The sequence below is a fragment of the Mus musculus genome, chromosome 4 (genome assembly GCF_000001635.26).
Source record: "Mus musculus strain C57BL/6J chromosome 4, GRCm38.p6 C57BL/6J".
Classification (NCBI taxonomy): Eukaryota; Metazoa; Chordata; class Mammalia; order Rodentia; family Muridae; genus Mus; species Mus musculus.
This window is the reverse complement of record NC_000070.6, coordinates 18,871,849-18,896,036: the sequence shown is the minus strand read 5'-3', so window position 1 is coordinate 18,896,036 and position 24,188 is coordinate 18,871,849. Positions and strand designations below refer to the sequence as shown.

At 35.0% G+C, this 24,188-nt stretch overlaps 1 protein-coding gene across 1 annotated transcript in view; it reads left to right on the top strand.

The window, feature by feature from the left end:
* The window catches only part of Cnbd1 (cyclic nucleotide binding domain containing 1), a 354,571-nt gene that overhangs the window by 226,514 nt on the left and 103,869 nt on the right, over window positions 1-24,188 (top strand). Inside the window, exons 6-8 of the mRNA NM_001371269.1 lie at window positions 874-1,061; window positions 8,290-8,421; window positions 9,917-10,049. Of these exons, the coding sequence (NP_001358198.1) occupies window positions 874-1,061; window positions 8,290-8,421; window positions 9,917-10,049 (453 nt within the window). The remainder of the gene's footprint in view (window positions 1-873; window positions 1,062-8,289; window positions 8,422-9,916; window positions 10,050-24,188) is intronic.

Sequence of the window (24,188 nt, the reverse complement as noted above, 5' to 3'; positions counted from 1 at the left end):
AAAATTAAAATTACTCTTCCATAGCATTGGGAGAATAATAACTGAGAGAGTTAATAAATTCTTAAGTTAGAGAAAAGTGCAAAATATACAAGCAATTGATGACATTTGGAGTAGTATAAAGACATATAATTGCCTCTGAAAATCAGTTTGCAAAGTGTCTACTTACAGGAAGTGAATGGGTAACCTGTAAGAAAGTATCTCATAGCACTTTAATGGTATTCTCCATTCATAATGTGATGTAAACAGTCATGGAATGGGAAACTACAATGCCCACTCTCCATATTACAAAGAATATGCTTTTTAAGAACTGGAAGTGATTGTGAATTATATTACAGTACTAACAGGAGAATATACTTCCCAGGGCTGCAGGTACACAATTGAGCATCAAGAATCAGGTAGGACAAGACGTTGTTGAAACTTACTGTGTAATAGGACTAGTGCTGCCCACTATCTTTCCGGGGCAAATGTTAATAAAATTATTAGTAGGGATGTCTTGCTATATAAAGCAGGAAAATGGCAATTTTGTGGCGAGAAGATAAGGGTTAAAGATTTTCCTAATCCTATTTTTCTAATAATGGCTTGTCTATTGATAATGAATGTTACCTTGTTCTTTTTATTAAAATCCAGTAGTTACTGCATGACATGATTTAGAAAGGGAAGGGGTAATGATATAATTATATGTAAATTAAAATAAAAATATTCCTAACTGAAAATAATAGCCTAAATCAAATATTCCTGTTATTCTTTTCTGATTGTGAGTGCCTTCGTATTGCCCTGAAGTTACTATGCTACTGTAGGCTGACAGAAATTAGCTTAAGGTATGCCAGGTTTGACCGATGTGTTAGATATGTATTTGGTTTCCATTTATTTCAGTGATTGGTGATGATGGACTTTATGTCTTACTGACGGGCCAGGCTCGACGTCGTGTAAAGGTGTTTAGAAGTCTGATCGAAGAAAATGACTCAATCATCACTTCACTCTACAGGGATAGTTTTCTTTTTGATGCAGAGTTACAAGATTCTACAGTGGCTCAGCTGTATGTACCTTCAAAGAAATTAATAGTAAGAAATTTTATTTCTTTATAAATACTGAGAATAATATTACAATTTTTAATCTCCTTTAAATTTCTAGATGCCAACATCTTTGGACATTTAAATTGACCTAAATAACATACTTTAAATTATAAATGGTGCTGATAGTTTTGAACTTAATACTTGATTGAAAATTTTAATTATGAAGCCTTCAGGAGCTGTTGTACACTTGAAATGGTTACATGGTGTATTTTGTAAAATGACAAGATAGGAGTGGCTGATACACTGGAAGTGAAAAAGTATTATCTTGAATGAAGAAATGAGGACAGATGGCTTAAGGGGGACAGAGGAGGTTAGTAACATGTGACTTTAAAATCACAGCAGAATGTGGTTTTTTAAATGTTTTTCTTAATATCAATGCTTAAGGAATCACAGAATAGGTTGCATTATAATAAGCAAAACATACTTTAAAAAAATCTCTGGCTTCTTTGTAGTATTTCATGACTGTTAATGTAACAAAAATACAAGCTTAATAGCTTTTGACTCCATATATAGGTTAGAATAATACCTTTCCTTTCTTTTTTCCCTAATATGTTATTAATTTTTTAAAATTATATAATTTCACGTTTCCTCTCCTCCCTCCTTTCATATATGCACCCCCTCAGGTTGATGGCCTTTATTTCTTTTGTTATTGTTACATGCATAAAGATGCATAAAAAATGAGGCAGGAAGTCTCACCTTAAATATGGACAACATCATTCCATAGGCTTGATCTCAGACAGAATTAATGCACAAGTGACCTGAGTAGCATCCTCCATCTTTCTCTGCTTCCTACCAGTAGACTGGTTGTCATTTTGGACTGGCTATACCTTCAGATATTAAACCACAATTAATTCTGCATTCTTTACAGTGATTCTTCAGAGAGTTTGTCAGAACAACAAGGAAAGGTACTAGTCTCTTCCTTCAGAGATCTTTTTTCTTCTACAGGTTTTTGTTAAGTTTGTTCCTAGATAGATTCTTGAGACTCTTTGGGAATTGAAGTAGAGCCTGTTATCTTTCTCAGTGTGTTTTGCTGCTGGTACATAAAGAGGCTTCTGATTTTTGTAGGTTGATTTTACATCCTGCTGCTTTGTTGATAATTTCTAGAAGTTTTCTCAGGAATTTTTGAGTTCTTATTATAAAAACATATCATCTGAAAATAGAGATATTTTGACTTCCATTGTGCCAATTTATATTTCTTTATTTTTTCCCTGTGTTTTGTGTTCCAGGTAGTGCTGTAATCATAAAACGGAAAAGGAATTAACTGAAGTAGAAATTTATTTTTTAATGAAAAAACTGTTTCCTATATTTAATGACAACAATTTCATACAAAATAATTTTTAAAATTTTGATTGTAAGAAAGTGAGAAATTAAGTAATTCACTAAATTGCTAACATTAACTTAGGATATTTAACTTGACATGCCATTCTTTAAGCTTGTGTGCAGCTGTTAATATGTTGTGTGGTTGTAGGGGCTCTGATAGAACACTTTCTTAACTATAATTATGTTTTCTTTATTCTTCTCTCATAAAATACATTCTGACTGCAGACTCCCTTCCCTCCACTCCACCAAGTTACCTGTATCCTCCTATCCTGTTCCCCATATCTACTCCTTCTTTGTTCCCCTTCAGAAAAGATCAGGGTTCCTAGGGATAGCAAACAATCGTGACATACGAAGTTGGACACAAACCCCGCTATCAAGTCTGGTTAAGGCATCACAGTAGGAAGAAAACTGACCCAAGGAAACACAGTGAGTCAGGGACCCCCACTCACAAAACTCCCATTGGTACAAGTGCACAAAACTTCTATTTCTGATTATAATAGGCTTGCCTTTTGCCTTAAGATATGCTGGCTATGGCAGTAATAAAGTTCTCCTATAAGACCTTGTTCTCTCTAGCCCTGGGTAAATAGCTAGATTTTCAGTACCAGGACTACATTCCTTGCTTTTGAATAGACCTTAAGTGCACTTAGAGAGATGCTGGTATTGTCAAAGCCAGTATTGTATCTTTAGAGATATTTTACCATGCTGGTAGTTGATGAGGAAAACTCAAACTCAGAGGAATTTTCATGCCTCTAATGAATTCCAATCTAGTTGAATATTATGATGGTTAATCTCAGTTGTCAATTTGATGAGATCTGAATTCATCTGGCAGACACATCTCTGAGCCTGCCTTTGAAGGATCATCTTTACTAGATTGAGGTAGAAAGGCACTCTCATGGTAACTGGCCCCATTATTTCTGATGGAACCTGAAATAAACAGGAGAAAAATGAGCTGAGCACATGAATACAACTCTCCTTTGATTCCCAGTTGTAAATCTAGTGTGACCAGGGTGTCTCAAGCTTCTGCAACACTGACAGTAATTTCACTATGGGTTCTACTACATTGAACTTAATTTTCCATTTTCAGAATTTTTTTCCAACAACAGAAAAGTAACTAAGGCAGGAGTCTATACTTGATCACATACATGTTAAATGCTTTGGAAGAGTGTCAAGTTACTAACACAAAGTTTGATGAGATGTTAGAGATGGGAAGTTTTCTCCTGGGAGAGGAGGAAGCTGAAATGAAGTCTAATGAAGTCTAAGGAAAAGTAGTAACTGTCTTTGGTACAAGAACAGAAGGAGTTAAAATATTATTATAAAACTTAATGATTCAAATAGGTATTTAAGAAGGAAAGTGGCTGCATTAGTTTAGGCAAACCTTACACCTCATGGCTTAGAAGATTTCATTCAAAGGCTCCCTTGACTTCTGGGTTAAAATTTAGTCCTTGATTCCTCCAGCTCGAGACAGAAAAATAATGGACAGTTTAATTCAGGACCCCTACTAGTGTCAGTGTCAAGCTCCCAAAAAATCCTCCTGTGTGTTCTTTGTAAATCTAGAGGAGTTACCGGCATCCTGCCCATCTTATGAGATATTCCATCTGATGACTACATGACCACAAAGAAGAGTTCTTCCAGGGTTTTACTCTCTTACCACCCAAGGTATTTTTTCCTTTGAGTGGGATCTTGAATAATAAAAAGAATAAAATCAAAACAAATGCTTTATAATTAGTATCATGTCAAAGACATACTAAAAGATTTAAAAAGAGAACTAAGAAAAGAACCAATGAACAGAAATGGGTATGTAAAGGCAAAATTGAGATTTTTATTTAAAAAATGAAGTGTAGCTATCATTGGACGAATAATCACTAAAAGTCACAATGGAGATAGCAATGCAAGACTAAATACTATTAATAACAGAGAGATATGGAAATGGAATCAGAATGGCGGTTTAGTAGATAGAGTTATTAAGAGCTAGAGGTTGCAATCTAGAGTCACTGGCAAAACTATTCTACAAAACACTAAAGAGCAAAGTCATAATCTCTAAATGAATAGAGCCCTGAAATGATATGGTTTAGATGATAATATATTCATGGAGAAATGTTCATCAGAGGTTGAGATGGGGCTGCCATTTCAGTAACTGGTCAGAACTGGCAAATGGTTTGAGAGTTTTCCAAGTAGAGGTAACTTCATGGTACCAGCATTAAATTGAGGAATTTAAAGTACAGAACAGAGAGCAGAGGCTGGAACCTTTGCAGAGACCCCAGTGAACAGTGAACTTCATCCAGCTGCAGACAGATGTTATATGAAAACACGTGGATCCCATGGTTGCTCCAAATGCTATACGTTGCATTCAACCCTGCTTTTCAACAAATCAATCTGTTCTTCTCTTCTTGGAAACAAACATTTTGATTAATATTATTTTTCCTTCATATGTCCAAAGATCAGTAATATAAAAAAATAATAAGGTTGTTTGGTTGGTGCTGTAAGGTACTTTCCCCCTCTGACATCATGAATCTTTCAAAGTTTTCTCCTGGGATTCTTGACAGCATTCACAAATTCACTGTAGAAAAAAAAATGAAGTTAGCATTACACTTTACTGCAGAGTCCTCCAGCAGACTGTCTCTTCATGCTGTTGGCTTTTCCTTCACACTTATTTGATTCTTCCCAGTTGCTCATTAAAGAACAACTTTAGTGTTTTATTCAAATACCCGTTGACATTTCAATTTACCTCTGATTTGTTTTCTGTGGTGCACTTTGATTAATTTTTCTCACATTAGAAACAAACATTTGGAATTAATCTCACAGTTATTAGAGGTCTATAGAGATTTATTGAAACTATTGCATGTAGATATACTGCAAGTATATGCTGTGTGTACTGCTCTGTGAAGAGCAAGCATTATTTTTTCATGTATGGAGGTAAGCTTGACAATGAAATATATCTCTGAAACTACAGAAGTATTTCTCATAGATCAGACACGGTCATAGGTTTTGAGGCAAAAAGACATCCCACAAATGAATTACATTCTTACCCTCTAAGACAATTATTCTGAGGCACAATATTTATAATTACTCTAAGATGACCATGTTTTGCCTCAAGTTTCAGTAGAAGGTGGGATTAGAGGAAGATGATGCTATGTCTCTTTTTACAAATGTAAAGAATATATATCTTTTATTTTTCTCACTGGTGGTTAATTGTATATGCTAATATGAGTGGACTAAGGTGGCTAATAGCAGGCAAAACATTATTTTTGGCTGTGGTATGACTCTGAGGGGTGCTACTCCTCTGAGTTATTTCAGGATGAGATTAAGTATTTGAGATAGTAAACAGAGAGAAGAACCACTCTTATCCATGTGAATAGACAACATTTTTTCCATTGAAAACCTGAGTGAAACACAATAGTGGAGAATAGTTGATGGGTTTTTGTTGAATTGAAGTATACAGATTCTGGTACCGTTGGTCATCAGAAGGATTTTTTAAAAATGATTGAGACCTTCTATCTTATTCATTTATTTTGAGTGCTCAACAGTATCATTTATATTTTATCTATGTTGCATTCAGTTTTGTTGCGTTATTTCTCCTTAGGTAGTGTATTTTTCTATCTGAAATTTGTCTTTTAAAATTTTGTTCAACATAGTGTATAGAACCAGAATTGCATTGGTTTTTCTCTATTTCTTCATTATCATTTTATATAAATAAAAATTCCAGGTTAGAAGTTGTTCCACCTTAACTTTTTTGTTTTGTTTTGTTTTTTTGTTTGTTTTGTTTTGTTTTTTTGAGACAGGGTTTCTCTGTGTAGCCCTTGCTGTCCTGGAACTCACTTTGTAGACCAGGCTGGCCTCAAACTCAGAAATCTGCCTGCCTCTGCCTCCCCAGTGCTGGGATTAAAGGCGTGCGCCACCACCGCCCAGCTCCACCTTAGCTTTTTAATGATAGCCATATTTACAGAACAAATTATAAATACTATAAAAATGAAAAAGTAAAATCAATTTGATGAAACTATTACAAATGCAAAAGGTACCAAAAGCCTTACAATTTCACAATTAATAGCAAGGGTTTCAATGTCATTTGTTCATTAATCAAGAAAAAGGCCTTCATGATTTTTGAGGAGTCATGGATACCTTCTTGTATAATGGATTGTGAAGTAATTTGGACTAATTGACTGATGACAACTAGAAATGCCAAGGAACATAAGGCATAACATGTCTGCTTAAAATTATTGGTAAAGGGGCACCAGGAAGAACAGGATCTTTCCTTACTTCAGCACATGAGTACTGAACACAGACCCAGCTTGTTCTTCATGTGTTCCTCTATTTGAAAGGCTTAACTTTGCAATCGCTGTCATTCTCTGACTATGTTCTCATGTCCTTTTTAACTGCTCCTGGAGTTTCCATACTTGGTATTGCCTATCCATTTTCTAATCTGTTCAACACCCTTATTTCTATTCCTTCCACATTTATACATTTTAAGTGCTAACTGCATATTGCATATAAGTTCAATTTAAATTACTTTTACTACAAATAATGCATACATTCAGTAAATTTTATTTAAAGATCTTTATTTTATTTTTCCTTTAAAATACTTTTGCTATTTTTATTTAATGTTTTGATTTTTGTTTAAATAATTCAATATGAATAACTTCTTTTAAAAATAATGATGATTTTCCTTCTTTTGTGTTTATTCACATATATGTATTATCATGTTATTTAGTTACTTTAAGGCTACTTGCTTCTGCTGGAAATTCTTTTCCTCCTAAATTTATACACAAGCTTAAATATTGTACATTCCTTAGTTGTTACGAGGATTTTTATTAACCAGTCCACTGCGAGTCTTGTACAATATAAAAACTCTGCATATATCCAAGTTGAGTTGCAGGGCTAGATATTTTATTTTCTGAAAATTCTGCCAGGACTCACAGATAAAAGGAAAGTTTCTGTGTATTTAATGGATTAGTGGATATAGCTTTTCTTGTCTGCATTTTACACGTCCAATGTTTATCAGAATTCCTAGACTTTTGGATCAATTCAGGTGTCTCGCCTTGCATGGTAATGAGTTTAACTTCTGCTCTACATTCTAACAAGCTCCATGACCTCATCCCAGCTAAATAGCACTGTGGACCACTTTGGCCTCTGCAGGGATTCTCTGATTTAAATATTCTCTTTCTGTAGGGTTACTATGTCATGCTCAACTATTTATTTCATCAAAAAGAAAAAGAATCAGTCTTTCTCTGTATTTTAAATAGAATTGTGACTATCCTTCACCAAACTGTAACATCAATAGGATTGTGTCACTTTTCATTCATATTTTCTATCATTTTTCCTAGGAAAGCATAACATAAATACTCAATGAGGATATGAATTTTTTTACCATAATGATTTTAATATTCTGGTGATAACATGCACTGTTTAAATATTTATCTGTCACATATTAAGTTAGATAACTCTACACACATATACACATATGAGTGATTTATCCATGGCATAACACTGTATTCATTTTGTTTGTTATTACCAGCATACATGGCTATTAATAAAGAAGAAGTATACTGACTATTTGTAGCCCTTCTTCCATCAAATAATTGTTCAATTCTGACTCTATGCCAAATATTTCCCTGGCACTTAAAGGAATGAATGAATAAAAGAAAGCAAGGTTCTTTCTAATGGTATTTTCTTTATATTGCTGAGGAATAAAAGATGCTATATCAAGGAAAAGGCATGTTTGGAGATGCATTAATGGTCAAGGCAAAGATGAGGGAGGGGGGTAGTCCTTCTTCCATGGCAGTGGAACTAGAACTCCAGTCCCCTTGCTGACTCACCTAGACTGTTCAAAAAATTCTCACTGGTGTCTGTGTAAGTAGAAATCAATGAGTAATGCTGATTTGTTTTTTTGTCCTCTTCACAGGTGAAACAGTGGGGTATCTTTGGATCACTGAAAGACAGAGCTGAAATGGATGAACGTGACCGTTCAGTTGTGACAGATTATGACTGTGAAATCCTGAAAATAGCTGCAAAGGAGTATGAGAAGTTAAAATTGGTATGCTGTGTACATCTATTTTGCTTTTGAAGTTTAACTTGATTGTAGAGACTATGACTTGTAGTTTATTGACTAATTGGGACTTTGTCAGCTTCTTTCAGTACTTGTCAGGAAAACCAGGGTCTCTGTGGGCATACATTATGAGTATTATTCCACGTTTTTATGATTTTTAAATTCACTCATTCACTCTTTCAGGCAATAAGTAGTTTGTGTTTCTCCAGCATTTCTGTTTGATGGGGACACAAATGATTGGATGGTCACAGAGTTACTGTTTTCAAGAGCTCACTAATCTGTACCAATCTTCCTTCAGAATATGTGACTAGTTACTTTTTGACAACTTGACACAGTACCACTGGAAGAGGGATTTTAGTTGAGAAACTGCCTCCATCAGTTGGACCTATGGTAATATTTCTGGGGCATTTTCTTGATGGCAAATTAAAGTAAGAAGATCCTGGTATACCTGTGCAATATAAGAAAGGTAGCTGATTCAAGTGGAGAATTAACCCCCAGCAGACATTTGCCTAAGGTTTTATGTTCTGTTCCTGCCTCCGGGTTCTTGCCTCAAGCATCTATCCTGGCATTTCTAGATCATGCACTGTAGTGTGGGGGCTGAAATAACTGCTCTCATCCTCAAGTTGCTTTGGGTTATTTTGTTTATCATAACAGAGAAACAAACAAAGACAGAATGGTTGACATGCTAATCCAGAATTGCACGAACTTTCAAAATCAGAACTGGATGAAAAGACATTTAAACTTTATTCTGAGCATCAAATGCTGCTGTTTATGACATTTTTATGTAAATTTGTGTTTTTCTAGTCTAAACCAAAACTGTTCCTGCCCTGTCCCCCACACTTCTTTTAGAAGGTAGAAGAAACTTATCTAAACAATGAGATTGAGAGGTCCCTGTAGTCTTCTTGACAGATTCTAATGTAGGTCTAGGTCCTGCATGATACTTGAAGGTCCAGTACTCATCCTGAAAGATGAAGAACATTTCTCTTATTGCTTAGGATCTCAAAGAGTAAGAAATTTATTTTGATGTGGTGACCTCACAAACCTGGGGCTGTCTCAGAATTCAACATTTTCCCAAATTCCAGATATTACTATGTTTGAATTTCAGAATGTTTTGCTTAAAATAGTTTTCTTGTTTTGTTTTTTTCCCTCGTTAAAATCAATTATATAGCTACACACACACACACACACACACACACACACACACACACCCACCATTTGAGCCTTGTTCATAGTATCTTTAAAATGTGTTAATATTTATAGAAATTTAAAGCATTATAGAACAACTTGAATATTTTGGCAAACAAATCTGAATATTAGAATTATAGTATAGCTATCAGTCATAGTGATAGCCAAATGTTACTCAAACTTATACTGTGAAGTGGCCATATAGCTGTTACTTTTCTTTTTTTGACTTTTTTTTGGCTAGTTTTTGTTAATTTTTAATTATCACATTTTGAAATCTGACAAGGGCATTTTTTTACAGGAAAAAGTAAAGCATGAAAATGCACAAAAGTTGAAATTAATCCGCAAGTGTCCTTTTTATGAAACCTGGCCTACTTTATCCATATGGGAGCTAGTTTCAATTTGTAAATTCAAAAATTTTCCTCCAGGACATGGTGAGTTTAATTCAATATTAGACTATCTTCTCATGTAAAAGTTCACTATTGTATTTGCAATTCTTTATAGTTTTGATAAATTAAAGAATGTAAGTAGTATATCTTTATATATGCATTATTTTACTTAATGAATTATTAAGTATGAATTACGTGTTTTAAAACTTTTTAATTTAAAAAAAAAAAAACATATTTTGTTTCAAGAGCAGCTTCCGTCCAAGCCCACTTTCTACATCTCTCCACATCTTCAACTCTCCACACTCACGTGGCTACACAGTGAGAATTACAATAAGGCCCAACCTACAAAGGATAAGGGCAGGAAGTCCATGTAGTCGCTGGTTTCTTACTTTCTTGGTTAGTAAGTTCTTAACCAGCTAGTTTTCAATCAACTTCTGTGTTACATCTTACTAATGAAAAGGTAAAAATTACAAGTTATCTATCACTTACCAAAGCCTTGATAAGGCATTTAAGATTCAGTTCATACAGCTTTTGTGATATCTCATATAAATATAGACGTAACTTTGGTATGGGTAAAAAGGCTAAATATGAAATTCATTTGTAACTCACATTTACTTTCTGCACATTGCCTATAGTTCCCACACTACTTTATGTGTACTTGTATTCTGATTGCGATCTATCATGGGAGGTCAGATGTGTAATTTTTTAAATGTGGCATTATGTTGGGTTAATAGCTTATAATTTTGGAGATTTAATATTTTCAATTTCTGGACGTGAAGTATCAGTAAGATAAACAACAGGCAAAAGTCTGATTTCATTAGCCAATCTGGGGTGCACGTACAGGCCTCTTAGGGTATGTGTAAACGAAGGCATACACAGTATTGAGTCTTTTTACATCATTTATTAACCTATGAGAACCAAGTAAACAAGAGAAGACAATGAAGACAGACCTACGCAGCTGTGGGTAAGAGTTTTTGTCTTCAATTAGGAGTCCCTTTGACCCACCCAATACAGCCACGAGCAGCAGAATGAGCAAGCAGTGAGACCTGGCACTTTTCTCCGCTCAGTCACTGGTGGAACGAATACTTGAACAAACATAGTTAAAGAAACCTTTCAAGAAATACTGCTATCCAAATCTTGCAGAGCTGCGAGGGCAGAGAGGTTAATTTCAAATTAGGAATGAGATTATAGCTCCCACAACTTTGATTCTGAGTTATAAATCTTAAAACATAGATAAGATATCCTTCAGAGGAATAGGTAATAGAAAAGTGGGTTTCAGTTTAGTACCATGAAATTGTTCTTGGTGATGTATTATGGAAAAAAGTTAGTATTATGAGTGGGAAGCTTACGTTTCAGATCACAGAAATACTCCAATAAGCCATATTTGATACATTTCTTTCAGTATTCATATTTACAATATCATTTGTTTTATATTGTATGTTTTCATTATTTACATTTCAAATGGTTCCCCTTCTCCCCTTCTGGAGCCCCTTATCTCTCTCTCCCCCTGCCTCTATAAGGGTGCTCCCCCATCCATTACCCCACCCCACCCCACTCCCATCTTCCTGCCCTGGCATGCCACTACACTGGGACATCAAACACCCAAGGTCCTCTCCTCCCACGCCATCCTCTGTCACATATACAGCTGGAGACATGGGTCTCTCCATGTGTACTTTTTGGTTGGTGGTCTAGTCCCCACAAGCTCCAAGGGATCTTGCCAGTTGACACTCTTGCTCCCCCATGGGGCTACAAACCCCCTCAACTTCTCCAGTCCCTTCTCCATCTCCTCCATCAGGGACTCCAAGCTCAGTCCGATGTTTGGCTGAGAGTATCCTGAGCTGTATTTGTCAGACTCTGGTAGAGTCTCTCAAGAGAAAGCCATATCAGGCTCTTGTCAGCATGCACTTCTCGGCATCCACAATAGTTTCTGGGTTTGGTGACTGTATATGGGATGCCCCAGGTGTCACAGTCTCTTGATGGCCTTTCCTTCAGTCTCTGCTCCACACTTTGTCTCCATATTTGCTCCTGCGAATATTTTGTTCCCCCTTCCAAGAACTGAAGCATCCACACTTTGGTCTTCCTTCTTCTTGGGCATCATATGGTCTGTGAATTGTATTTTAGGTATTCCAAACTTTTAGACTAATATCCACTTATCACTTAGTGCATACAATATGTGTTGTTTTGTGACTGAGTTACCTTACTCGGGATGATATTTTCAAGTTCCATCTATTTGCCTACATATTTCATGAAGTCATTTTTTTAAATAACTGTAGTATTTCATTGTGTAAATGTACAACATTTTCTGTATCCATTCCTCTGTTGAGGGGCATCTGATTGTTACCAACTTAGGTTTATTATAAATATGGCTGCTATGAACATAGTGGAGCATGTGTCCTTATTACATGTGGAACATTTTCTGGGTCTATCTATGCCCAGGAGTAGTATAGCTTGATCATCAGGTAGTACTATGTCCAGTTTTCTGAGGAACTGCCAGACTGATTTCCAGAGTGGTTTTATCAACTTGTAATCCAACCAAAAATGGAGGAGTGTTCCTCTTTCTCCACATCCTCGCCAGCATCTGCTGTCACCTGAGTTTTTAATTACCCTTTATTAAAAAAGATTTATTTGATTATTCTGTGTACAGTGTTCGGCCTGCTTGTGCACTGGCAGGCAAAAAGAAAGCACCAGATCTCATGACAGATGTTGTGAGTCACCATGAGGTTGCTGGGAATTGCACTTAGGACATTTGGAAGAACAGTAGATTCTCTTAACACTAAGCTATCCCTACAGCTGGTCACCTGAGTTTTGGATCTTAGCCATTCTGACTGGTATGAGGTGGAATCTCAGGGTTGTTTTGATTTGCATTTCCCTGATGAATAAGGATGTTGAACATTTCTTTAGGTGACTTTCAGCCATTTGAGTTTCCTCAGTTGAGAATTCTGTTTAGCTCCATTCCCCATTTTTTAATAGGGTTATTTGGTTCTCTGGAGTCTAACTTCTTGAGTTTTTTGTTAGTTAGTTTGTTTGTTTATATTGTATATTAGCTCTCTATTGGATATAGAATTGGATAAAGATCTTTTCAACAAAATGCTGGGTCCTGTGTATATATCCAAAAAAGTCTATGTCTTTTTAGGGGGAGTTGAGTCAATTGAGGTTAAGAGATCTTAAGGAATAGTGAGTGTTGCTTCTTGTAACTTTTGATGTTATTTTTATGTTTGTGTGGCTATCTTCTTTTGAGTTTGTTGAAAGAACATTACTTTCTTGCTTTTTCTAGGGTGTAGTTTCCCTTATTGTGTTGGAGTTTTCTATCTATTATTCTTTGTAGGGCTGGATTTGTGAAAAGATATTGTGTAAATTTCATTTTGTCATGGAATATCTTGGTTTCTCCATCTATGTTAATTGAGAGTTTTGCTGAATATAGTAACCTGGGCTGGCATTTGTGTTCTCTCAGGGTCTGTATGACATCCAGGATACATACATGTATCCTGTATGTCCAGGAACTACTAGTTTTCATAGTCTCTGGTGAGAAGTCTGGTATAATTCTGATAGGTCTGCCTTTATATGTTACTTGACCTTTTTCCCTTACTTCTTTTAATATTCTTTCTTTGTGTTGTGCATTTGATGTTTTGACTATTATGTGATGGGAGGAATTTCTTTTCTGGTCCAGTCTATTTATAGTTCTTGTATGTTCATGGACATCTCTTTCTTTAGGGAAGTTTTCTTCTATAATTTTGTTGAAGATATTTACTGGCCCTTTAAGTTGGGAATCTTCACTCTCTTCTATACCTATTATTCTATGGTTAGTCTTCTCACTGTGTCCTAGATTTCCTGGATGTTTTAGGCTAGGAGCTTTTTTGCATTTTCTTTGACTGTTGTGTCAGTGTTTTCTATGGTGTCTTCTTCACCTGAGATTCTCTCTTCTATCTCTTTTATTCTACTGGGATGCTTGCATCTATGACACCTAATCTCTTTCCTAGGTTTTCTATCTCCAGGATTGTCTCCATTTGTGATATCTTTATTGTGTCTATTTCCATTTTTAGATTCTGTGTGGTTTGGTTCAATTCCTTTACCTGTTTAGTTGTATTTTCCTGTAATTCTTTAAGGGATTTTTGCGTTTTCTCTTTAAGGGTTTCTACCTGTTTACCTGTGTTCTCCTGTATTTTAAGGGAGTTATTTTTTAATGTTCTCTATCATCATCATGAGATGTGACTTTAAATCAGTCTTGATTCTAGTGTGTTGGGGTACCCAGAGAGACCTAGTTTCTGATGATGCCAAGTAGCCTTGATTTTTGTTGCTAATGTTCTTGTGCCTGTCTCCTACCATCTGGTTATCCTTGGTGTTATCTGATCTTAGACTCTCTGATTGTGACTTGCCCCCAACCCCCTGCAAGCCAGTGTGTCAGAACTTCTGGGAGAACAGCTCTCTTCTGGAGGAATTTGGGTACAGGGAGCTGTGGCACAAGATCAGCTCTGAACACAGATGGAAACTGGAAAGGGCCATAACAGCATTTCTTAAAACAGAATATTTAAACCATACTGCATCAATATCAAATATATATTTCTCATGAAATCTAAATATTAATAATATTGGAAGGGTAGCAAGTCCTAAACACTAAACCATCAGCCAGGGAAATGATACTGATTTTTTTCACAAAGTATTTTAGTAACTAGGTGAGAATACTCCCATTTAATTAATGTACACATGAAAATCACAGAATCAATTTATAAAATTAGAAGTTTAGTTTTTCAAAATTCAGTATATTTATTGCAGAGAAATACTTGATGATTGCCGTTACTTTGGGTTTATCATTAGTTTCCTACTTTACACCAGACATGTTTAATATTTCTCTTAGAGGACAGTATATATAAAAGTAGATCATAATTAAACTATATAAAACTATGTGAACAAAATATTCTGAATGTGGAAGGATCAACTATTCTATGACTTAAATGCATTTAGTTACTATTAATAATGTTTCTCAACTAAAACATGGAACTAAAATACTTAAAGAGCTAAACACATTAAAGAACTAAAAATATATCAGGGTCCATTCAGCAAAATCTTGCTTGGGGCCTAACAAACACAGAAGTGGATGCTCACAGTCAGCTATTAGATGGATCACAGGGCCCCCAATGGAGGAGCTAGAGAAAGTACCCAAGGAGCTAAAGGGATCTGCAACCCTATAGGTGGAGCAGCAATATGAACTAACCAGTACCCCCCAGAGCTCGTGTCTCTATCTGTATATGTATCAGAAGATGGCCTAGTCGGCCATCAGTGGAAAGAGAGGCTCATTGGTCTTGCAAACTTTATATGCCTCAGTACAGGGGAACGCCAGGGCCAAGAAGTGGGAGTGGGTGGGGAGGGTATCAGGGAGGGTATGGGGGACTTTGGGATAGCATTGGAAATGTATATGAAGAAAATACCTAAAAATAAAAAAAGAACTAAAAATATACTTGGCACAGCATGTTTCATATACTTCAATATCTGAAAGGTAATATTTGTTATACTATCTTCTGTGTTAGACACCTTGTTGTACTGAATAAGTAAAAATAAAACTCTGTTATTATATTAAATTAATAGACTTTAGGACTTATCATTGGCAGTTTCTGACTATGTTCTTTTCTGGATATTCACAGCTTCTTACATTTTGGCTTCATACACGAAAGAACCTGATAACCATGTTTTTTTAGCATTACTGGTAGTTTTCTCCTGAGTTACTCTTTTTCAAAGTGTGGCTAATAACTAGCTTATTTTACTAACCACGCTGTTCCTATCATATACATAGCATATACATATATAAAGAACATAGGTTAACTTGAGAATCATTGATTATTATCTTCTTTCTATTGGTAAACAGTCATTTTTCTCAAGTAGAACTTGACATAAACAGAAAATAAAGAAAAAGTGTAATCAACAATTTACTTCTTAAAGACCAATTATGGAAATGTCATTATGGCACTGAGAAATAAAGTCTTGTCACCAAAAGCCACAAGAGTTTGAGCTATCAGATACATGGTTTGGCACTTGGCCTAGAGAACAACTGCAGTTTAAACCTCTGAGATACAGTCAGGATTTTGGCATCAGCGTCTTATCGATCAAACTTAGTATACATTTAGTATCATTCTATCATGTACTAGTTTAATTCTGGACATTTAAATGAGTACTGCAGGTAATCAACAATCTTGGTCCAGTAACTATTAGGCTCTGGCAGAGCCTCTCAGGAGACAGCTATATCAGACTCCTGTCAGCATGTACTTCTTGGCATCCAAAATAGTGTCTGGTTTTCGTGAGTATATATGTGATGAATCCCCAGGTGGGACAGTCTCTGGATTGCTTGTAGCTTATGGTCAATTTTCCCACTAGGCTTCACATTTTTCTGGAATTGACTCATTTCTCTTCTTTTTCAGTAGGAAAAAATTACTCTAGGATTTGTAAACTTTTTAAAATTTGTTGATGAATGACTGTTATAGTGGCAGTGTTTTTGCAAAAGCTATGATTTATTACTAGGTAAAGAAAATAATTAAACTCCATGCTGGCCAGTTCATGTAGGTTCTTTTAGCTCTTAGTACAATATTTTCACTGAATTAGTTTTGCTGATTGAATTTTAAGACCCCAAATATGCTCTCTGTTCGCAAATTTTCTACATAAAAATGTTTTTATTTGACTTTTTTGTTACAAATTTCTCCCATTAGAAGGAATTAGTAGAGAGCTCTGTCATTGTAATGCATTGCCTATTAATAATTCTGAAAATCCACAAGTTTTAAACACAATAAAGGTAAATGAAACCCAAAATGGATTTGAGATGGTTGTAAGTAAAGTAGACAGTTTCATGTTGTTAAAGACATTAGGTAAAAAGTGTCTGAAAGTCCATTTTTACCATGAAATCACCAGTAGTAAAAAAATTTGTAGAATGTATTGAATATCATACTTAATTATATTTAAATCTCATTATTTAACTTTCTGCTTTATAAGATGATAAATCAAATGATCACTCATAAATAAAATTAATCAAAACCTCCCAACATATTAAAACTCTCTTCTTGTATGCATCCTGCTATAAACATCACATTGGGAACCACACGCATATGAACTGTTGAGAGACTTCCTAACATCTTCATCTTGCTTGCCAAGGGATGAGAAATTTAGAGCTCTTCCCTGGAAACCTTCATGGAGATTTGGTTCCTGGTGATGGACTGAGATCCTCAACAGCCTTTGAAGGGGATTGGCTAACAGCTTTTTTAACAAGCCTGGTGAGGAGCAAGCTAGTCTGAGGCTCAGCATTTGTACCACAAGTGATGAAACTAAGCCACAGCAATGGGGTTTCCTCCAGAGCTGCTCTACTTTGAGCAGACTTTTCCACTGTTGGTTTTACTTAATTGCTGCTTTCTGCCGAAATCTAGTTTTGTACTATTCCTGATGCTTTCTAACACTGAAAAATAAACTCTTTTGTTTCTTTGTTTCTTTGTTTCCTTGCTTTAAAACCTTTTGGGATAGCATTGGAAATGTAAATAAAATAAATACTTAATAAAAAAATAAAAGAAACCTTAAGGAAGTCTTTTGTCTCTGCCTAAAAATCAAAAGCTGTGAGCTGGTTAACAATTTTATCAAAGGCAACTAAATTTCCGTAAGGATTTGTCAGAATATTATCATTTGACTTTGGTTAATTACTTTGTTTACTGAACAATGGCTGAGTGTGAAATGTTATACTAGTTGGTTTATGGCAATAAAAAAGCAATGTATTTCTAATCACTTAAAATCAAATATTTAAGTAACTACAAAGTATTCATTACTACAGAGTTTGTATTTTAATTTTAAAGATTTAGTAATTAAAAAACATATGGAGTGTAATTTAAAACTGATGAGGTGTGTTACAAATATCATCCATTAAAATAATGTTTAATAGGTCATACTATATTACCAACTGTAGCAAATATTAGTTGACTGCTTTCTAACATACAGTAAAATAAAAATGAAAATGGGTATTTGATTGTTTGTCTGTATTTAGAAAATACAAGGAAGCAGTAATCTAGATTGGAAAAGTGACAGGTGTATTTGGCAGACCTTGCTGAAAATAGCTGATAAAACAACCTGACTTTGGGCTTGAGTATAACTCAGCTGTGGAGTGTTTACATAGTACAAGTCTCCAAGATTCTTCTCTGCTGCTGGCAAAAGAAGACTCAGTCAAAAAAAACACAAGCAAGGGGCTTTTCCTATGTAATGAAATCCAGTGATGCCCCCAGAGGCTCTTTTATTGTTGAGAATAGTTTTTGCTATTCTTGGTTTTTGAATATTCCAAATGAATTTGAGAATTGCTCTTTCTAACTCTATGAGGAAATGAGTTGAAATTTTGATGGGTATTGTATTGAATTTGTATATTGCTTTTGGCAAGATGGCCATTTTGACTATATTAATCCTGCTAACCATGAGCATGGAACATCTGGTGAAATCACTGTCCCTTAAGACCTGGAAATTAACCCACACAACTGTGGTCACTTGATCGTTGACAAAGAAGCTAAAACCATACAGTGGAAAAAAGGACAGCACTTTCAACAAATGGTGCTTGTTCAACTGGACCATGTAGAAGAATGGAAATTGATCCATTCTTATCTCTTTTATAAAGCTCAAGTCCAAGTGGATCAAAAATTTCGACATAAAACCAGATACACTAGCCGGGCATGGTGGCACGCGCCTTTAATCCCAGCACTTGGGAGGCAGAGGGAAGCGAATTTCTGAGTTCAAGGCCAGCCTGATCTATAGAGTGAGTTCCAGGACAGCCAGGACTATACAGAGAAACCCTGTCTCGATATCCTCCCCCCCGCAAAAAAAAAAAAAGATACACTGAAACTAATAGAAGAGAAAGTAGGGAAGAGCTTTGAATACATTGGCACAGGGGAAATTTTTCTGAACAGAACCCCAGTGGCTTATGCTCTAAGATGAACAATAGACAAAATGGAACCTCATAAAACTACAAAGCTATTGTAAGTCAAAGGACACTGTCAACAGGACAAAATGGCAACCAACAGATTGGAAAAAGATCTTTACCAATCCTACATTTGATAGAGGACTAATATCCATATTTACAAAGAACTCAAGAAATTAGACTCCAGAGAACCAAATAACCCTATTAAAGATGTGGTACAGATCTAGACAAAGAATTCTCAACTGAAGCATATTGAACGGCTGAGAAGCATCTAAAGAAATGTTCAACATCCTTCATCATCAGGGAAATGCAAATCAAAACAACACTGAGATTCCACCTCACAACAGTCACAATGGCTAAGATCAAAAACTCAGGTGACAGCCGATGTTGGTGACCATGTAGAGAAAGAGGGATACTTCTCCAATTTTGGCAGGATTGCAAGCTGGCACAACCACTCTGAAAATCATTCTGGATGTTCTTCAGAAAATTGGGCATAGTATTACCTGAGGATCCACCTATGCCATGCCTGGTCATATACCCAAAAGATGCTCCAATGTATAACAAGTACACATGCTCCACCATGTTTATAGCAGCCTTATTTATATTAGCCAAAAGATGGAAAGAACCCAAATATCCTTCAAAAGAGTAATGGACATAGAAAATATGGCACATTTATACAATGTGATACACTCAGCTATAGAAAACAAAAAACAAAAAAAGCAGTGACTTCATGAAATTCTTAGACAAATGGATGGAACTATCATCCTGTATTTGTAAGTCCTTGGTCCTATGAAGTCTTGAGAGATGCTTCATTGTAGGGAAATGCCAGGTTGGGGAGGCAGGAGTGGGTGGGTGGGTGTTAGAACACCCTCATAGACGCAGAGAGAGGGGGATGAGATAGGGGGATTCCAGGGGGAGAATGGAAAAGGAGATTATATTTGAAATGTAAATAAAGAAAATATATAATGAAAAAAAGAAAATTCAATGAAAAAACTATATGTGTGTATATACACACACACACACACACACATATATATATATATATGTGTGTGTGTGTGTGTGTGTGTGTGTGTGTGTGTGTGTGTGTAAGCATCAATGATAGTTGAAGGAATAAAGACACTGAAAAACCTAATGGTTAGCAATTGTTTTATGTAAACCACACGCACAATAGGCAATGATGATTAATGATTAAAAAATTAATGACAAGCATTTTAATTATTCAAGACTATTGTTTAGCATATAATATATCACGTTTCCAGTACATCTTAACCCTATTGGTGAGAAGTCTTCTCATGCAGGGATTTCAAAAATATCATTTTTATTATTACTCTTTATATTACCATTCCTATTCCTATTATCATCATCATCCTCACTATTACAGGAAGAACAAGCCATAAAGTCCTGTCTGGCTTTAAGGTTATTTTTAGTCCAGGCTATCCTGAAGCTCAGTATCCTTGTTTTAGCCTCTCAAACACTAAGATCATGGGCATGTTCTAATATGCCTTTGTGTTTTGATTTTAAATGTCATACATATTACATGGCTGCTAGTCAGATGCAGGACTGCGGATGCCCAGGAACACACTCCAAACACCAAGCATGTGGGCTTTGGAAGCACAGGGTTCAACATGGAGGTGGGATGATCTTTTCTCTAATATTTCCTAGAAACATTTTACTACACATCACCCTTATCTGAGTGGTTTTAAAATCTAATCTAATATTTATATGATCCTGAAATTTTTCTAAGCCCAAAGCTGAAACTGAGTTTCCAGAATGGCTTATGCACAGATATTTGAATTTTTAAATTTTTATTATTAATCTTGCATGTTATAAATTCTAGAACTTTAATAAAATACATGATTTTATTTATTTCTCTCTTCATTTGGGTATTAAAATTCAAGTTGCTCTTTATGTTGACATCGGAAAACACCCTTATATGTGCTAACAGGAACATGCTATATTTATTTTCAGCTTTACTATGTAGCAGTACTTATTTATGGACTTACAATAATATTGCTCATTGAAGAATACAATTCAGGATCTGACCATCTTTATTACTTTATAAACATTCTTTGTCATTATTACTTAGGTACAATTTAGTGTTTTATGTCCTTTCTGTGATACAATATTGTTTGAGAAGACTTTTTCTTTCCCTCTTTCTCTGTCCTTACCTCTTTTCGTTTCTTTTTCTTTAAAAGATCTGTGTGTGCTTAGGCTCATCTGGAACTCATGATCCTCCTGCCTCAGCCTCTGTAGAATTGTGATTTTAAGGCTGAAGCCATCATGAACAACCCCTTTCATTTTGTTCCTATGAAGCATGCGTTGCTTTCCTTTTCTATTGTTTTAATTGTTTTTCTTATGCTATGATGCAAGAAAATTGTTGCTGGTGCAGTATCTAGTAAGAGAAATGTCTGATTAATGTTTAAAATTTAATAAATTCAAAATATTCTACGGAAATAATTTCTACTAGTATCATTATATAAGTCACAGAAACTTAGTCCTAATTTACCTTTGAGTTTGGTGCAACTCAATTGAGTGCGGTGAGCTCAGTTTGGAGCAGAGGAGTTGACTTCAGAGCAGTTAAGTTCCTGGAATTCAGAGGCAGTCTTTCCAAGTAGAGTAAGACAAGAGAAGTCAATTTGAATGGCAAGGACTTTGAGCCAGAACAGCTGAGTTGAACCAGTTATACAGAGTTCAGAAAGAGATAGAAATATTGAGTTTCCTTAGCATTAAGTCTCAGAGGCTAAAATAAAACCTGCTAGGCCTAGGTTAGTAGATTGAGGTTGGAATCTAAAGCCTTCATGGCTGGGGGGTCCAGAAGACTAGATTGTATGGAGGCAAGAATCTTTCTGGCTTAGGCTGAGGCTCTGAGCTCAGCCCAAACCATGTATTTTTAAATATTTGGTATGCCTCCCATCTCATCTTTTCATGTGAGGAAATAAAAGCAATATTTTCATTTCCACATATTAAATTTATTGTTTCTTTTATTTATTCAATTTTTGTAAAGAATTTTATTGAAATTTTGATGGGGATGAAACTTTAGATTGCTTTTGGTAGTATGGTCATTTTCACAATTTTGATCCTACCAATCAGTGAACATGGTAGATCTCTTCGTCTTCTGATATTTTCTATATCTTTTTACAGTTTTGTACGGTTTTCAATGTACTTTACTTCCTTAGATTTATTCATGATTTTTAAAAGACTATATTTAATGCTATTATTTATTTCCTTGTGGGTGTGTATGTCATTTCTAGGATGTTTACTCTTTTGATGAGAGTATTTATAAGCTGTAAGATTTTTCTTATGGGCTCTTAAGAATATATATATATATATATATATAGTGTCTAAAATCACATCTCCAAAGAACAACCCTTTGCTATTTCTATCCAGTTTATATCTCTCATTTGTCTTATTGTTGTAGCTAAAATGGTGAGTACTATTTTGAACAAGAGTGGACAGACTGGATATCTTTGCAGTCTTTCTGATTTTGTGGAAATACTATGAGAATTTCTCTAGTTAGGAGGATTAAGATGATCTTAGCTCTGGATATATTGTATATTTGCCTTTATTATGTAGGGAAAAGTCTTCAGGAATTCATTCATGAATGAATGTTGGATTTTATTAGAGATCATTTTTGCATGCAGTAAAGTGATCATGTGCTTCCTGTTCTTAGAGTTAATTTCTTTCAAATATTGCATTTGCTGATATCATTATGTATCTTTGAGATGATGCTATGAGATGATGCTATCTTTGGTTGTGGTGGAAAATCTTTCTGATGTACTCCTGAATCCCATTTCTAAGTTATTTATTGAAAATGTTTGTGATTATTTCATCAAAAATAATAGTTTATAATTTTATTTTTGAAGGGTTTTACTTGCTTCTTATATTCTTTTGGCTATTGTAATAGGCATAGAAATGACTTCAAATATATCTCTATCTCTATCTATCTGTCTACCTATCTATCTATCTACACACACACTTATCAGAAGTCAAAATTGCTAATTTATTTGCCAAATGACTAATTCACATGTAATATGGCAAACTATGTTTATTTATTTTGTTTGTTTGTATTTTTTTGTTGTTGTTGTTTTTTTGAGACACGGTTTCTCTGTGTAGCCCTGGCTCTCCTGGAACTCACTCTGTATAGACCAGGCTGGCCTCAAACTCAGAAATCCACCCTCCTCTGCCTCCCATGTGCTGGGATTGAGTGGTGGTGTGTGCCACCACTGCCCAGCTATGGCAAAGTATGTTAATGAATGACTATATCCGAAATTTTCAAGTAGATTATAAGTACCATAACACAGAGTCTGATAAGAAAAATACAGAGAAACTTTGATAGGGAAATAATCAGAATAGAATAGTCAGTCAGAGAGTAGACTGATATGACCAAAAGATAAAATCTAACACAGTTAACAGATGCTAGCAGAAAAAGGTAATTAGTGCCTCCCCAGCATCAAGCTGCCTGGGTAGTTAATTTTATTTACCCCTTAACATAAGTTATCAGGGCTCAGGAACTCAACATTACACCATTTTGCTTTCAATGTCTTTTCTGTTTGTTTTGTTTTGTTCTTACTTTGTTGTTACTGGAACTACATGAAACCAATACAATTATATATGATGAATTTCCTGGTGTTTTGTTTTGGATTTATTTTTCAATATGACAAATTATATGTTCAGAATGTAGAATAGGTCCAGATAGGATTTGCTTACAAATTTGTAGTTTCAATTCTTGATTTATCTCTCTCATTTTAGTTATTGTAAGAGAGAGAAACAACGTGTTTAGCAGTTATGTAAGCTTAAAAAATATTACTGCTGATCTTAAAAATCTAGCTTCCAGATAGTAAATTAAATGAAAATGAATTTTAAAATTATTATTTTTTTATTATTCCTGTCCCTTTGATCCAAATAGCATACAATGAGGTACATTCCAATAATAGAGTGCTCATGTAGTTAGAATCCTTTTGAGAGAAACCTTGCCTTGCATTTAAACAGATAACTGCTGAAGTTTTTCTTAGGACATATACCACATTCCTCTAAATTTAAACATCTATTCATACATATAATCTTTATCAATCTTATAATTTCATGGAAAACTATAATCCCTATTAGAAAATTGACTATTAAATATGTATCTTGACCTTTATACATAAAGTTAAATTTATCTAAATTAAAAAAAAATAAATGGTCAAGTGTAATTGTGCACTTCTGTAATCCCTGTACTTGGTCAGTGTGTAAAAGTATCATATTTGCCTGATGTCATTGTTGTC